Below are 15,023 nucleotides of genomic sequence, written 5' to 3'. Positions count from 1 at the left end.
ACAGATTAAGATATTACTATCAAAATATATTATTACCTCATAAATTAAATGATGCATTGTTAAATAGTTTCAGCTATCTCGACCAACAGGAACCCTGAATTGCCTCTGCACCACCACCAATAATCCAACAATATAATGATATAACACTCAGGGGGGTCATTCTACTGCAAAATGAGAATGAGCTCCTTTGATACTTTAAGTACATTTTGTTGATAACAAACACCATTATTTAGCTCAGTAACATTTTGAATGTGGGACTTGTAATGGAGTTTACTTGTACTTTGTGGTATTGCTCATTTTAGATTTGAAAAAAAAGTATATATTTGAATACCTCAATAAAGCAACACTTATGAAACGCACCGTTGCTCTGTTAACCATAAAATAAAAGCATGTGTTTCTCAAAAGAATGACTTTCCCCAACGTTTTGAAGTGGGCGTTCAATGTAGTCGACCGGGGACTCAGAAGTCGGACCTGGTGAAGAGCACGTGAATGTAGCATAGTTGGACGCGACGGAGAGGAGAGGAAAGAAAGGGGGCAAGGAAGGGATCTGTAATAAATTCAGACTCGCACTCTTGGCGCCAATCCGATTTAAAGAGAACAAAAAAACTGCGGTTTTTTTCATTGATGTTTTAACCAAATTATTTGCCCAACTGCTGGTTCTCCCACAAACCATCAGTCGGTGCTCCAGCCAGCTAGCCTCGTTAGCACCCTGTCTATCATTGTCATATTAATCTGGCCCCTTCCCTCTGCCTGTAGCGACTCATAACTCAACAACAGTACAGCACGGGGACAATAGGTGTGTTTCTCTCTCCGGGGGATCAATAAGACACGGCAGCCGCAAAAATGGGGGTGAGTTATGTGTGTGTGCGTGTTTTGCTTAACGCCTCTTTACATTGAAAGGTGAATGTTTTGGGGCTCGTGATGGTGAGATGAGAGAAAGAAGGAGGGAGGAAGAGAGACTATGGTGGATGCATGTAGGCAAAGGTGTCGGTGGGCACCGGGCTCCTCCAGCTGCCATTTAGGGTTAGCTATCTCCGGATAAGGTTAGCTTAGATACCATGGGAACGTCAGCCCACACAGCTTTATTTATATATATGTATACATGTATCGTTATTACCGCGTGTCCCTCCTTGCGTTATGCTCAGTTAACTTCTCCTGGTTGTCCATTGTTAGCCTGCTAGCTGCGTTAGCCACTTAGGAATGCCACATAAATGACGAGGGCTTTGCTAGCTGTTACTGCTAATCACTTGTGTGTGTGTGTACGTGTGTGTACGCGCGTGTAAATAAATATATATGTTTTACCAACAAGCCTGTGGCGTCTCAGCCCGCCTGATTATAATACATTACGACTTGTTGGTGCACTTATTGGCAACAGCCGGGCCTGCGCTCATGCCGTAAAGCTGAGTTAGTTTCCATAACTTGAGCTCACGTCAGTCTCTTGAGGCAGACTCGAGTTTATCCTCCACGCTCACCTCGGATAAACCGATCCACGTGTCCCCGCAGTCTGCAGCCGCTCGGTGCTTGGTACAGAGATAATGCTCTGAGCCATATCGTTGGCAGTGTGATGCATTCCTCCCCATAATTAAGGAAAATGAGCTAATTCCTGCAAGTTTGTCCTCCTGCCTTTGTTTGTTCGCGAAGCACCGTCACTGGAGACTTGATCATGTAATTATTCTGCTGTGAGCGAGTGTGCCAACTTTCTCTATGACTTGCCGATGCCAATAATTAAAGACTGGTAATAATCACTATTAATGGGAGTGCACCTACTACAGATATATTTATAGCAACTTTTAAAGTGTGTGTGTGTGTCTCAACATTGAGAGCAATCTGCAACATCTAGATGCTGCACTCTTTTACATGGAGTTGACAAGTGGTGTGCCCATAAAAGCTATCAATACATCATGTCAAAAATATGCTCTTTTTAAAACGATATTGTTATCTTGCTGTTTATATTGACAAGGATGCCGTGTGTGAATTTAAGCAAACCGCTGTTTGTTCTGCATGGCTGCCCATTTGTTTTTTTACTTTAAGGTTTCTCCTTATAAGCTGCATGATCTCGCGGCAACTAATTTTCCAATGCTTATTTTTTTGTTTAACAGATATAATTATTTGTTTGTCAGTGAATGGTGGTGGGCCTGATCAGAAAGTGGTTGAATAATAAATTGTAAACACAATATTTCTATTTGTTTGACCTTTTTCTTATCTTTTTACACCTCGTTATCACCCTACATTCTTCAATATATTCCCTCTCCTCTATCCTTTTGTCCCTGCTCAACCACCTCAACACATTTCTCCATTTACCCAATTCCTTATTTCCTGTGTCCAGAGGAAGTCCAACAGAGCAAAGGAAAAGAAGGCCCGGCGTCTGGAAGAGAGGGCAGCCATGGATGCCGTCTGTGCCAAGGTGGAAGCAGCCAATAAGGTGATTTTTAGGTTGCAGATTAACCAGAGAGGTGGGGATTGCCAGCCTTGGGAGAGAGGGCCTCATTGAGGACTGCAAAGCGAGCACAAAATGTGCAGTTGTGTAGTTCTGACGGTTGATAATGGCATTGCGTAAATTTTAAAAATAAATGCACTTTTTCAACTAAGTGCTTGACATAAAAGCATCCACCACTTATCCCTTTCACGTGCTGTTTCAGGTTTGGCTTCAGATTGCATCGAGCACTTGAAAACCTCGATTGTGAGCTGTGATTGGGCTCGTTTGTGAACTTGCGGTAATGGACAGGGTTCAATGTAATGATGCCAAAAGATGGGGACGCCCTTCTTACTCGAAATACACCCGTAATTGATATTCCCCTGACAGTAAAGGCCAAATGCAGTGCCATATGTTTCTCTATGCATAATTAATCAGCATTATTAAATCCTGTACACGTCAGAACGCTCTTGGAGGTTGTCTCGAGATTAACCTTTATTGAAGCCCAGAGCAGAACAAAGCTCACACTCTCGCCTCTAGCTGAGCTGTTGCTACTTCTTCATCAAGCTCTGAACCGGCCTGCCCGCACTTATTACTTTTCTGTGTCACTTTGTCCCAAAATGGGGCACTCTGTGTTGCCTGCTGTTCTCTCCCTCCCGCCCCTTTCCACTGTTGATGTGCCAACAGAGAAGGAATGCAAGAAATTCTCCCAAAGTAGCTTTTATGTTTGTGCTCTTGCCAAAAGCGATGAATCTTGACTTGAACTGATTATTGTTTCAAAGGAACAAATACGGTATTGACTGCTTTAAAAAGAATTTAAATCGTGTAGATCCAGATTCTGGTAGCTTTCTCCTTGGCCATAAAATGGGGGAGAGTTATGGCTGGGTTACTGAACAGGCCTGGGGGGTCAGGGCTCCTAAACAAGAGCTTCTGTTTTTATACATAATGTTGTAACTCTGCATCATTGGAAAAATCAAAAGTAGGGGAAGTCTGAACATATATTTATCATTTTTATGTGATTTTTGTTGTTGTTGTTTTTCATATTTCCCCTAATAAAGCTGCATAGGTCCCACTGCCCAGTGGCCCCAACTGTCTCATAATCTGGGCAAGAAGAGGGGTATTCTTAATTTGATATTATATATTCTCTCCGGGCCAAGGAAAAGATGACTTTGTGGGTACTTATTATGAGTGAATAATGTGGGATATAACACTAATAGCCCCTTATTTGTCGTGCCCGGATAGGCCCTGTTTGGCCTGTTTAGGCTCCAGAGCCTGAGGGATGTTCGGAATATACAGCCTCTTTTACGCATGGGCAGGATTTACTTCATTCACAAATAAGAAAATACGGAAGTGTAGCGCAACTAACGATACATTTGATTAGATATTAATCTGCCTGCTTTAATAATTAATTGTTTTGTCAGCACCATTTCAACATTTCCAAGAGCACATGGTGGTGTCTTCGAATATCCTGTTTTGTCCAACCAACAGTTAAAAACCTGAAGATACTATTTGAGACAAAGATAACTAGCTAATCATGACATGTGAGGAGCTATAAAAGGCTCATATTTAACAAAAACACTTGTGTTTTTTAAAGTGTCTTTCAGCTAATTTTGCCTCTTCTCATCACAGCTTGATGACCCACTAGCTGCCTTCCCAGCCTTCAAAAAGTACGACAGAAATGGGTAGGCAATGCTTTGTACGCCCTACAAAGGCCTTATTCAGTATTTCATGAAATACATGCTTGTTTTCAGTGTGGTTGGTCTGATGGTGGCATTTCTGTCTCTTCTTCTTTTAGCCTTTCTCTCACTTTACTTCAGCACACACACACACACACATATTATATTCATGATGTAGTTATTGACTCTGTTTACTTGTCCTTCCATCTAGGCTGAACCTGCAGATAGAGTGTAAGAGAGTGAACTCCCTCAACCCGCTGTCTGTGGAGTGGGCCTTCGAACTCACCAGAGCCAACATGCAAACACTGTAAGAAGTCTGTTGTAGTTCAGGAACAAAGTTACCCACATTTAACAGGGATGAACTTGCGAGTGGTAGATTACTGCTGGAAATGGATAGAAGAAGAAGAAGAAGAACAACAAGAGCAGACAAGCCAGGTGTTTTTGTATGCAAGAGAATTTGAGAGTGACATCAAACATAGATATGAGTATGAATTGAATTATGGTCACTGGGGAGCTGGTGGAAAGGAGAGCAGAAGTAATGCAGACAGATTGGAGGCAGAAGCAGAGAAATTACGACAATTTGTCTTCTCTCACTTTGTCAGAATTTTAATTTGTGTTCAATTTAGCAAATGGCATCCAGTCAGTCGAAACTAAAAGATGACCCGTTTTCTTCTTTGCTGTGCCGTAGGTATGAGCAGAGCGAGTGGGGGTGGAAGGAGAGGGAAAAGAGGGAGGAGATGAACGACGAGAGGGCGTGGTACCTACTGGCCCGCGACGGAGACTCCGCCCCTGTGGCCTTCTCTCACTTCCGATTCGACGTGGAGTGTGGGGAGGAGGTTTTATATTGGTAAGTGTGTGGATTTAAGTCCCACCGGTAGCTTTTATTACCACACGTGAGGAAACATCTGTGTGGTAATAAACAGTGGGGGCGACTGTGGCTCAGTGGTGACCGGGGTCGTCATTCAATCAGCGGATTGGCGGTACGATCCCCGTCTCGATGAGCCCTTGGGCAAGACACTAAACCCCCAAATGACTGTCTAACTTGTTGTCTTGACTCTGCAGCTATGAGGTACAGTTAGAGAGCAGAGTGCGGAGGAAAGGACTCGGAAAGTTTCTCATCCAGATTCTACAGCTCATTGCTAACAGGTAAAACCCACAGCTGTCGTCATGGTGATCATTATGTCTATATGTATGAATAACCAAGTGAATCTGGATGAATTTGTGTATTATCTGCTACCAGCTGTGAAACAATTATATTGAAATTGAAAATGAGTTTTTCTGAGAATGAAAATGTATCTTAACATGTTGTTTGAGCTCAAGGACACACTCAACGTGTTTGGGTGGGAAACACTGAATGTGCTCACAACTTTAGTTTGAGTCCACTGGGCATCGTTAAGGAAAATATAATCTATCACATCCTTCAGTCATGTGAAACTAAGGTGTTTCCTTTCCGCTCTATGGCTCTCTGTCCAGTACGCAGATGAAGAAAGTGATGTTGACAGTTTTCAAACACAACCACGGGGCTTACCAGTTCTTCAGAGAAGCTTTACAGTGAGTATATCAGCTCGTCAAAGTGCATATTTCATCATTATTATTATTATTATTATTATTTTTTTATGTGGACATGAAGTCTGTTAATTTTTTGTCAGTAAGTAGAGAGTAATGGCTCTTGGTAAAGTCAGGCGAATGAATGCAGAAGACATTTCAGTGCCTTCATACATCCAGAAATTAACTCTTGACCCCCCTCACACACTCTTTCAGGTTTGAGATCGATGAGACTTCGCCAAGCATGTCCGGTTGCTGCGGCGATGACTGCTCCTATGAGATCCTCAGCCGGCGGACCAAACACGGCGAGACCCCGGCGGGACACACCCACGGGGGCGGGCACTGCGGCGGCTGCTGCCACTAATCCGCTTCAGTTCCACCTTTTTACGATTGGTTAAAAGCCAGCAACTGTCACGGCTGTGTGTGAAAGCTTAAGCTGCCTGCTACTCTGCAAGCGTTTTGAGTTTGCCCGGCTGTAGAGTGCCGTTAAAACGACAAACCCGACAAACAGATATTGTTGTCGCATTATGGATTGAGATTTATGTGGGTTCTTTTTTGTTTTTGTTTGTGTAGTCCTGCTACAAAAGCAGTAAGCAGTGTGAGCTTTCACACATAGCGCCTGTTTCTTTCTTTTTTCATTCTCTTATCCCAGTTGACGATGATGATGATTAGTATTTCCCAGTCAAGAAAAAAAGCTACTGCATTGCTGACATTCTTGCCCACGACATTGAACATCATCTCAGCGTGCCACACTGTATTCAATCATTCAGCAGCGCTTCTTAAACTCTGGCTCGGGACCTGGCCTACGGCTGTATTATAGAAACTTACTACCTCAAGTCAAGGTGTCGCAGTACATTGTTCTCAATAAGTCACACCCTCATTCAAGTTACTATCGAATAAGACGGTTTAGTGAGTTTCTGTTATACAGCCCCGGATGTCTTTGGGCCCTCGCACTTTCTGGGTCCCAGAAAAAAGTCTGAGAAACCCTGCTGTGCCGTAACACCACCTGTTCTATCCACACATGGCTTGGAAGTGGTTTTGTAACAAATGAAGTGCAGCTAGCAGCAACTCTACATCGGCCCGTTATACTGCAGTTACAAGAGTACTCTCCCCTACTAGCAGCTTATCTTCTTTATTCTCCTAAATCAGGCATCTCCCCTGCGTTTTATTCTTATAACTTATGAGGTGAGATGTGCCCTTTTTTCTTGATCTATGCTTTCTCTTCTCCCCCAGTGAGTACAAAATCTGCTGCTGTCAATCTGCGTCCAACCCAGAACATAATCCCAGTATGACTCATCAGAGTTGCATGTCATGACTCTGTCGTCTGCTTCACTGAAGACCATGAAATCATTAGCTCTCGTTTACGCCCTTCTTTCCCACCCTCTTTTCATTGTTTCCACGCTTACAGATCCGCCTCGCTGTTGTGTGTGTGTGTGTGTGTGTGTGTGTGTGTGTGTGTGTGTTCCCACATCTGTACAAACATCCTCCCAGTCCGTCGCTTTCTGCCGCCCGCGCTCCCTCCGTGCCCTAGAAGTCCCGAACGTTGACCTCAGACCCGTTCCTGTTGCGCTCACCTTCACCCCCCTTTGTACCATTGCATCACTCCTGCTTGCCTCTTTGTTCGCTTCGTTTCCAAGAGGTACTAATGATAAACAAGTTGATGTTGACGCTACCTTTTCAACTGTATTTAAAAAATACTAAAACCATCTTCCATCCCTTCTCTTACATAGTTTGTTAGCATGAGCAAATCATATTGATTTAACAAGGATGAGGATCGGTAGAAGTCACCGTTTCATTATGGGCCCGTCTGAAGCTGATGAATGCTATTAACTCGGAGGAAGGAACGCAGATTGGATGGATGGATGGATGGATGGATGTAAGTGATTGCAGAGCACTGAAAGTGTTTTTTAATCGTCGTTATCCCTCTTTTCATTAGCACCCGTTTGCCGACCCACTGTCATTAGTTTGTATGACAAAGTTTCGAAATGTTACACAGAACGTGTAGTCTAAATCATGATCAACAGCGAACAGTTTGAACAAATCTCCGATGATCCAGTGCATGTTAGAAATATGAGATAAGGGAGTTGTGTGGAATCAAAAGTGAATGCTGACATTCGGTGTTCCTTCACACGTCTTGATACAAAGTCCGTACTATAACGTGTGCTGCACATGTGCTGCCCAGTCACTTAGAATAAACTTAGTGCAAAGGTTCTTGTTTTAGTTTGGATTTTAGATGCCACTTCACTGTCGATCAAGAAAGGCGGCGATCTGGTTTATTCCATGTCTGTTTACAAAACCTTCAGCGTCATTTTGGACAGTTTTGAGTGCTGGTCTGCTGGATGAGAAGCTCCATCTAGAAAACCACCATCTAACCCTTTTATTCCGGACTGTAGTCAGTTTGTACAGATTTTCCTTGTGGCTGTAGATGTAAAAAAAAAGAAAATCACTTTACTTTTCTGCTGTGGTTGTAAAGGTTCCTCTATCTAGTGCGGCTGTGAAGGGCTTAAGCATTGGTACTATTGTTCTTTTTTCTTTAACGGTCATATCAAGGCTCAACTTGAGATTTAAGTATGTGAAGCAGGGCAGACTGAAATGTGAAGTTGACAAACCTAGATACTGGAAAATCTCAAAATGTTATGCATCGCCAAAAAACATTTAGACGACAAAGTCCAGATCCTGGGGTGAAAGTTTGTGGTTGCTTCTAGACCGGATGGAGACCATAACATATTCAGCACCTCAAGACCACATATTGGTGTCTCATGCTTGTTTGATAATGAACAACAAAAACATTGAAACAAAAATAGTGCTTGTTTTAGTTCTAGACTACCTTCTGATAAGTACAGTAAGTCTTTTTTTTTGTACTGCATAGGTTACAATACAAAGGGGATGTTGTACATAGTGGTAGTATATCAACCGACTGACAGTCTCTCTCTCAGGTTAATCAAACGTAATCAGACCTCATCTGTTTTATTTAACAGCCATGTTAGCTGGATTGGATTGACCCCAGCTCTGACCTAGAGTCTGTTTGTGTGTGTGTCATGCTGTAGTATTTTTACGATGTGTTGCAGTCAAAGAAAATGCTCCTCTGCCTTGGAAATGTGAAATTGCATGAAAGTCAATATGACACAACGTTTGAACTGACTCTAGATCAGTGCTCAGTTGTTACATTAAATCCAGATAGGTGGGCTGTCTTTTAAAAAAAGAAAAAAAGAGGCTCACTGAAAGTTAAAAATCAGTTTGTGAAAATATCTTAAGTTTAAAAATGAGCCTAAACTCAACCAGTTTATTTTAAGTCAGTGAGTACTTTTATTTTGGAAAATGGTTACATACACTCACAAAATCACTGGTCCTTCTCTTGGTCTTTTCTCTGTGTGTGTGTGTGTGTGTGTGTGTGTGCGTGTGTGTGTGTGTGTGTGAGAGTGAGTGTGAGTGAGTGTGTATATAAGCTGTTGTGGATCCATCTTCATTTTCATTTCTTGGCCTTTTACAGGTAAAACACTTTTTAAACATGTTCAAAGTAAAACTCCATGTTTGAGAGTGAGTGTTACAGTCCTGTCCATAAACGACAATGAAAGGGAAAACTAAGTCATTCTGCCTTGTCAGTGTTTTATTTGTATGTTACAAATAAAGGAAAGTTGTTTGACTTTTCAAGAGATGCCTTTTTGTTTTTTGTCATTTATGATCTTATGTTTTTCTAATTAAAGAAACAAATATCAGTGGAATATATATAATCTATAGAGGCCCATCTATGCCTGGAAAAGGGATAACTAGAATTACTTATAAATTGTTTAGTTTTCTAATTTGACCTTGGTATGGAACAATTTTGAATTACAATGAGTTATTTCTTTTATCATGCCCAACTTTTCATCTTTTTAAAATCGAAATGTCCCTTGGTTGAAATGGTCTTCCACAAATAGCTAATGTTTTCAGGCATTGTACTATGTAAAGCATGAACTGTTTTCCACCCTTTACAATGCGATAATATTATATTCGTCCACGTTTTTTAAATATTTGTTAACCAGCGGTTGTGCAGGTAATCACGTGGAACTATTTGAACTGCGTGCTTGTACAAGTTCTGCGGGGACTCATTACTGTGCTGCACCGAAGCCGGAAGTTGTTGGTACTTCGCGAAGGCGAATGAATGGACGTTGTGGTGCACTGAGGTGCCTTTGCTCACGATTGTCAAAGATGACATGAACCTTTCAGCTCGTTAATAACATCTACCGCTCCGGTCTTCCACGATTTTCCACCTCTGGTAAGTGCACGGAAATGATAGTCGAGCTATTTTCTGTAAAAACAAATTGTTGAGCTAACACAGCTTAGCTAACACTAATTTATCATCGAGCATATTCATATTCATATTCAACAGCCGGCCTGCTCAGCAACAGCGTCCGCAAACGCAACGTTTTGAAGCTGGCTTCCGCAAATTGAAGGTTAACATTTAATGCGAATGCCACCCCTCAAGTTTTGAGAAACATCATTCTGGCCCATTTTAGTTTCAGTCACCACAGCCTCGAGATACAATGCAACATAAATCCTCAGTCATACTTTGTGACGAGTAATGGTTTCCACGTCTCACGTTGTCATCCTCTCTGCTGGTCAGGGTACCATGGCAACGAGGATGAAGCTGAAGCTGAAGACTGTGTTTGTGCTCTACTTCATGGTCTCCCTCATGGGCCTCGTCTATGCACTAATGCAGCTGGGTGAGTGGTCAGCACACGGTCTCCATGGACATTTTTCACACTAAGTGCAATGCAGCGATCGTTAATACTGTTCAATTTACCTGTGCTTTTGTGGAAATGTTCTCTCAAATATTTCCTTATTCTCTAGCTCTCACTTAGTAAATATTAATAGAGGGGGCAATCCCAAAACACATGGAAGGGATCAGCTTTATTTTCTCTGCATAATCTCCAACACGTTTCTTTTCTTCTTCAAGAGCTCCCAAGTTTATTGTAGATGTCTTTCCCCTATATGCCGGATCTTAAAGTTGGGGAAGAGCAGTTCATCTTTTGTACTTTCAACTGTCTTGTCCGTTACGTCACAATCATTTGCAGGTCAGCGCTGCGACTGCTCAGAGCACGACTTGCCCAAAGACCGTACCATATCTCGGCTGCGGGGGGAACTGCATCGTTTTCAGGAGCAGATAAGGAAGTCCGAGGCGACGAAGCAACCACAGAAACAGCCAGCTAAGCCCACCATCTTTGTCATCACCCCGACATATGCAAGGTAACCCAGGGATGAGTGGTTTCCTTTCCTCATGTCCTGCTCACTGGCCTACTTCATCTCCATCCTCTATTAATGTCCATTTCTCTTTCCTCACACAAACACACTGTTGATTGACTGACTGATTTCGTACCGTCCCTGTGCAGGCTGGTGCAGAAAGCCGAGCTGACTCGTCTGTCCCAGACCTTCCTCCACGTTCCTCAGCTCCACTGGATCGTTGTGGAGGACTCGCCACACAAGACGCCACTGGTGACTGACCTGCTGGTGAAGAGTGGGCTGACCTACACACACCTACACATGCCCACCGCCAAGGACCGCAAACTGCAGGAGGTGGGTGGAGACACGGCCGCCGTTTGTGGAGACAAGAATCAGTCCGTCTTAAGTTTTAATCAAATGCATCTTCTTGCTATTTGGTATTTTCCCTCTTATCTATGAACAAAAGAACGTTTTTAAACTTTCTGACTGAACGCCAACTCTCCACCTCAGAGTGACCCCAGCTGGCTGAAGCCTCGCGGAGTAGAGCAGCGGAATGAGGGTCTGCGGTGGCTCAGAGAGGACAGAAGGGCTCAGCCAGGAGGAGACAACCAGCAGGGAGTGGTTTACTTCGCTGACGACGATAACACATACAGCCTGCAGATATTTGAAGAGGTGGGTGTGAACGTGTTTATTTCTATGATCCTCAGCATGTCATCCTCAAGGACCAGTTTAGTTTGTTACTGAAGTCGACCAGTCTACGGATAAGGGAAGTGGGTGTTTTTTAATGTGCCATAACTGCAGAAATAAAACAACGCTCCTCTTGTCTTGTGTCAGATGAGGAGTACCCAGCGAGTGTCGGTGTGGCCGGTGGGGCTGGTTGGAGGGATGAAATACGAGAGGCCCGTGGTTGAAGGAGGAAAGGTAGGTGTTTTTTTTACATTACAGTCGGTGTACTGTGGAACTGAAGTCTAATAAGACTAATGCTGACGAGCCTGTGTTAACCTTCATTTAAGAAATTAAATGGCCAAATTCCACACAAAAAACGCGATTGCATTTTTAAAAAAAAGTTTTATTCTTCTCAGGTGGTGCGCTTCCATACCGGCTGGCGTCCCAGTCGCCCCTTCCCGATGGACATGGCCGGCTTCGCGGTGTCCCTCAAACTGGTCCTGGCCAATCCAGAGGCCTGCTTTGACGGCGATGCACCAATGGGCTTCCTGGAGAGCAGCTTCCTTCAGGGATTGGTCACCATGGATGAACTGGAGCCGAAAGCAGACAGCTGCTCTAAAGTACGAGTGTGTGTGTGTGTGTGTGTGTGTGAGAGAAAGATAGATAAAGGGAGGACTTGAGAGCTTGAATTAAAGATGTCTATCATATGTGTGTAATGGGAAAGAAGAACGGTTGTCATATATTGTAGCTTAGATACATTTTTTTGTTCAAACGTAATATAAATATGTAGAAATAACTCTATTTGGAAGCAAAATATAGTATTTTATTATTTATTTTTCCATCCTATAGGTGCTGGTGTGGCACACACGGACAGAGAAACCCAAGATGAAGAGAGAGGAGGCTCTGCAGGCTCAGGGACTTGGTTCAGACCGTGCAGTTGAGGTCTGAAGAACACACACACTCACTCATTCCCACACACCTACACACACACGCACACACACTTACATTGTAAAGCGTTCTCCGCCGCATATGTAACTCTGTGTTGTAAATACTGTAAACCAGACAGCGAAATCAGTTCAAGGTCACATTTAAATGTATCTGGTCTTTTACGTGTCAGGTAGTCAATGTACGTGTGTGTGTATATATTGAGTGAGTGTGTTGTTACAACAGTGTATGTCAGTGTATGTATCAGGGTTTCCTTTGTTTTCACTGAGTTAGGCGTCCTTGTCCAGCGGTACAGTGGAGGATGACTCTGGAGTTCAAACATTTGCCTGATGGGGGCGCCAGTATTCCATTTGGTAACGGCACGCTGTTACACCACCAATACCTTATTCCCTGAAGCTTGAGGAGCGATGCATCTTAGGACAGGGTCCATGCTCACCTCATTCGTAGGCTTCCACATTTACTTGTGCTCAATTTAAATCCTGCAGTGTAACTCATTCCTGGTGGCTCTTTGATATTTTTTATGGCTGAGCCTGATTAGTGTCCGTTATCAGCCATGTAGATGCGTTTTTAGTCAAAACAACACCACCAATATTGCATGATAATAAGCTTTATACAATGTCTAATCAAACTGTCTGCATTTGCTATCGAGGTAATACTATTGTGGAGCAAAGGGGAATTTTTTGACAGTAAACAATATTCACAGCATACATGAAAACTTACAAATGAATTAAGAACAATGCTTGATAGTCGTTGCCTTGTATTTATTATGCTCTCATACATACACCTGTGATCCAGACACAAGTGGTGCAACTTGGCCACACGATGCTGTAACATGGACAACAACAAATACCGAGGCGCAGTGGTTCCACACCCAGCGCAGCTTTAGCGGTGAGGCTCAGAGCACAAATGCTGGATGTATGTTTCATAACAAGAGCTAATTCTAGCCAGCATTTTTATATATGTATATTTTTAGTGATGCTTTTTAAAAAAAGGTACGGCTTGTGGAATCCATTTAGAGGCCTTGAATAAGGGAACAACACTATTGAAACTCATGTAAACCCCTGATGCAATAAACCAATGCAAAGCACGCGGTCCATGTTCCATTTCCACGCTTTAATGACAAATATAAATTGAACTACTCGAGCTGTGCTTGATTAATTTCGCCAACATCCTCAGAAGTTGGAAGAATAAAGAGCAAAATAACATTGTTGTATGATACTGTAAAAACAGCTACTGCCTGCTTCCGTGTAATTAGTCAATTCTCTACTGGTGTATTATGTATTTATTACTGTAACATTGATCTTTACATTGAACAATGTGATGTCTGTCCTTCACCTTAAAAATAAACAAGGTAAAACATTAGTCATTGTATTTTGGTCTTTTTCATTCATGCCTTTTTAAATTGTTCTTAACTGTTTGCAGGAAGAAATTGTGGTTCTTATATCCACTGTCGCTGCTGATCTGTGATCAGTGTTTGGGAGGAATTAGCAGTACAATGTTTCTCTTGCGACACATGTTGGATTATAACCGAGATCAGTTAAAGAAATCTGACTTGACAAAGAAGTTGAGCGTCTGTCTCGACAGCTCGTTTGAAGCACATCTGCTCTCCGAGTGCGTTCCTTAACACACTTTACGGACCCGTCATGCCGAGTGTCTGGCACCTTTATCTTTATCGCTCTTCGTCTGCCCACCAACAACTCTAATTCTGTGTCTCTGCACCAAAACCCGAACATGCCGCCGCTTGAAGGTTCCTATGGCAACCGGCTTCCAGCTCCTGAATGACCTCAAACACAGCTGAAGGTTTGTACAGGCCAGTGTGATTGACGGCTGGTACACACACCCCCGCCCCCCCAGCAGGGAAGTCGCCTGCTTAGTGACTATATATGGAGTGCTACAGAGGCGTGAGTCCACATCGCCACTCGGCACGCACTCACGCAGGGCTCGAAAGATGAAGGTGCGCTGGGAGGGGAAGAAAGAAAAGCTGAAGTCATCGACGCACAGCCCAATGATTCACTTACACACACACACACACACACACCTGGAGACTTGAGTACTTGTGACACTAGAAAGTAGTTTTAAAAACGGTAACCTTTAAAGTATCATCATCTACACTCATGCTTTGCTTTCACCCTTAAATAACTCGTATAACACTCCATTTAATGTTTGTTTTTGTCTGTGTGTATTCTCCTGATGTTGGTGTGTCCTCACAGTATACATGTGTGTGCATGTACAAGAAGGTGTAAACACGTCTGCAAGTTAACTTTAAAAAAAAAAAACCCATGTAGATAATTACCCAACACACACACGCACAACTGAGCAGCTCCCACTACCTGTCCCACCCAGACATTTTGTTTACCATCCAAACAGTAAGATAGCATTCAGTGACCAGAGCTAATTCATATTATCTATATACACGCATAGTTTCCACTCATACACCAGCTTATCAGGAGAGACTCCTATTTTGAACACATTACTGGAGATGAAGAGATGGCGAATCAACTTATTTCAGAGGCAGCCATTATGAACGAGGGTCACACTTTGCCTCAAACCAAAACACACTTTCAGCATCGTATGCTTAT

General features: G+C 42.9%; 2 protein-coding genes across 3 annotated transcripts; both read left to right on the top strand.

The window, feature by feature from the left end:
- The first annotated feature begins 481 nt into the window (after positions 1-481).
- On the top strand, positions 482-9,285 carry naa40 (N-alpha-acetyltransferase 40, NatD catalytic subunit). 2 transcript variants are annotated; one of them, XM_034557309.1, is made up of 8 exons: positions 482-849; positions 2,327-2,422; positions 4,043-4,080; positions 4,301-4,396; positions 4,778-4,936; positions 5,152-5,235; positions 5,563-5,640; positions 5,851-9,285. In XM_034557309.1, exons 1-8 carry the CDS (start codon positions 844-846, stop codon positions 5,996-5,998), a joined length of 705 nt encoding a protein of 234 aa, XP_034413200.1. In that variant the 5' UTR covers positions 482-843; the 3' UTR covers positions 5,999-9,285. The 2 variants fall into 2 exon arrangements, with proteins under 2 accessions (XP_034413200.1, XP_034413199.1); XM_034557308.1 differs by having other exon boundaries at positions 4,043-4,095.
- A 463-nt stretch (positions 9,286-9,748) lies between these two features.
- On the top strand, positions 9,749-13,806 carry b3gat3 (beta-1,3-glucuronyltransferase 3 (glucuronosyltransferase I)). Its single transcript, XM_034557696.1, has 8 exons — positions 9,749-9,889; positions 10,238-10,337; positions 10,689-10,860; positions 11,004-11,187; positions 11,344-11,505; positions 11,668-11,754; positions 11,916-12,119; positions 12,349-13,806. The coding sequence occupies exons 2-8, from the start codon at positions 10,244-10,246 to the stop codon at positions 12,445-12,447; spliced, it is 1,002 nt and encodes a 333-aa protein (XP_034413587.1). The 5' UTR covers positions 9,749-9,889; positions 10,238-10,243; the 3' UTR covers positions 12,448-13,806.
- Positions 13,807-15,023: the final 1,217 nt, after the last annotated feature.

This window comes from Cyclopterus lumpus, chromosome 18 (assembly GCF_009769545.1).
Source record: "Cyclopterus lumpus isolate fCycLum1 chromosome 18, fCycLum1.pri, whole genome shotgun sequence".
In the NCBI taxonomy this organism is placed as follows: domain Eukaryota; kingdom Metazoa; phylum Chordata; class Actinopteri; order Perciformes; family Cyclopteridae; genus Cyclopterus; species Cyclopterus lumpus.
Note: the sequence above shows the minus strand (reverse complement) of the source record. Positions and strands in the feature narration are given on the sequence as shown.

What these genes read in the sequence shown, in the direction of transcription:
- b3gat3 (XM_034557696.1), top strand. Translation starts at nt 10,244, where the DNA reads ATGGCAACGAGGATGAAGCTGAAGCTGAAGACTGTGTTTGTGCTCTAC. An exon ending in CTATGCACTAATGCAGCTGG is followed by an intron (nt 10,338 to 10,688) that starts GTGAGTGGTCAG and finishes AATCATTTGCAG; the next exon opens with GTCAGCGCTGCGACTGCTCA. An exon ending in GCCTGCAGATATTTGAAGAG is followed by an intron (nt 11,506 to 11,667) that starts GTGGGTGTGAAC and finishes GTCTTGTGTCAG; the next exon opens with ATGAGGAGTACCCAGCGAGT.
- naa40 (XM_034557308.1), top strand. An exon ending in AGAGCCAACATGCAAACACT is followed by an intron (nt 4,397 to 4,777) that starts GTAAGAAGTCTG and finishes GCTGTGCCGTAG; the next exon opens with GTATGAGCAGAGCGAGTGGG. An exon ending in GGGGAGGAGGTTTTATATTG is followed by an intron (nt 4,937 to 5,151) that starts GTAAGTGTGTGG and finishes TTGACTCTGCAG; the next exon opens with CTATGAGGTACAGTTAGAGA.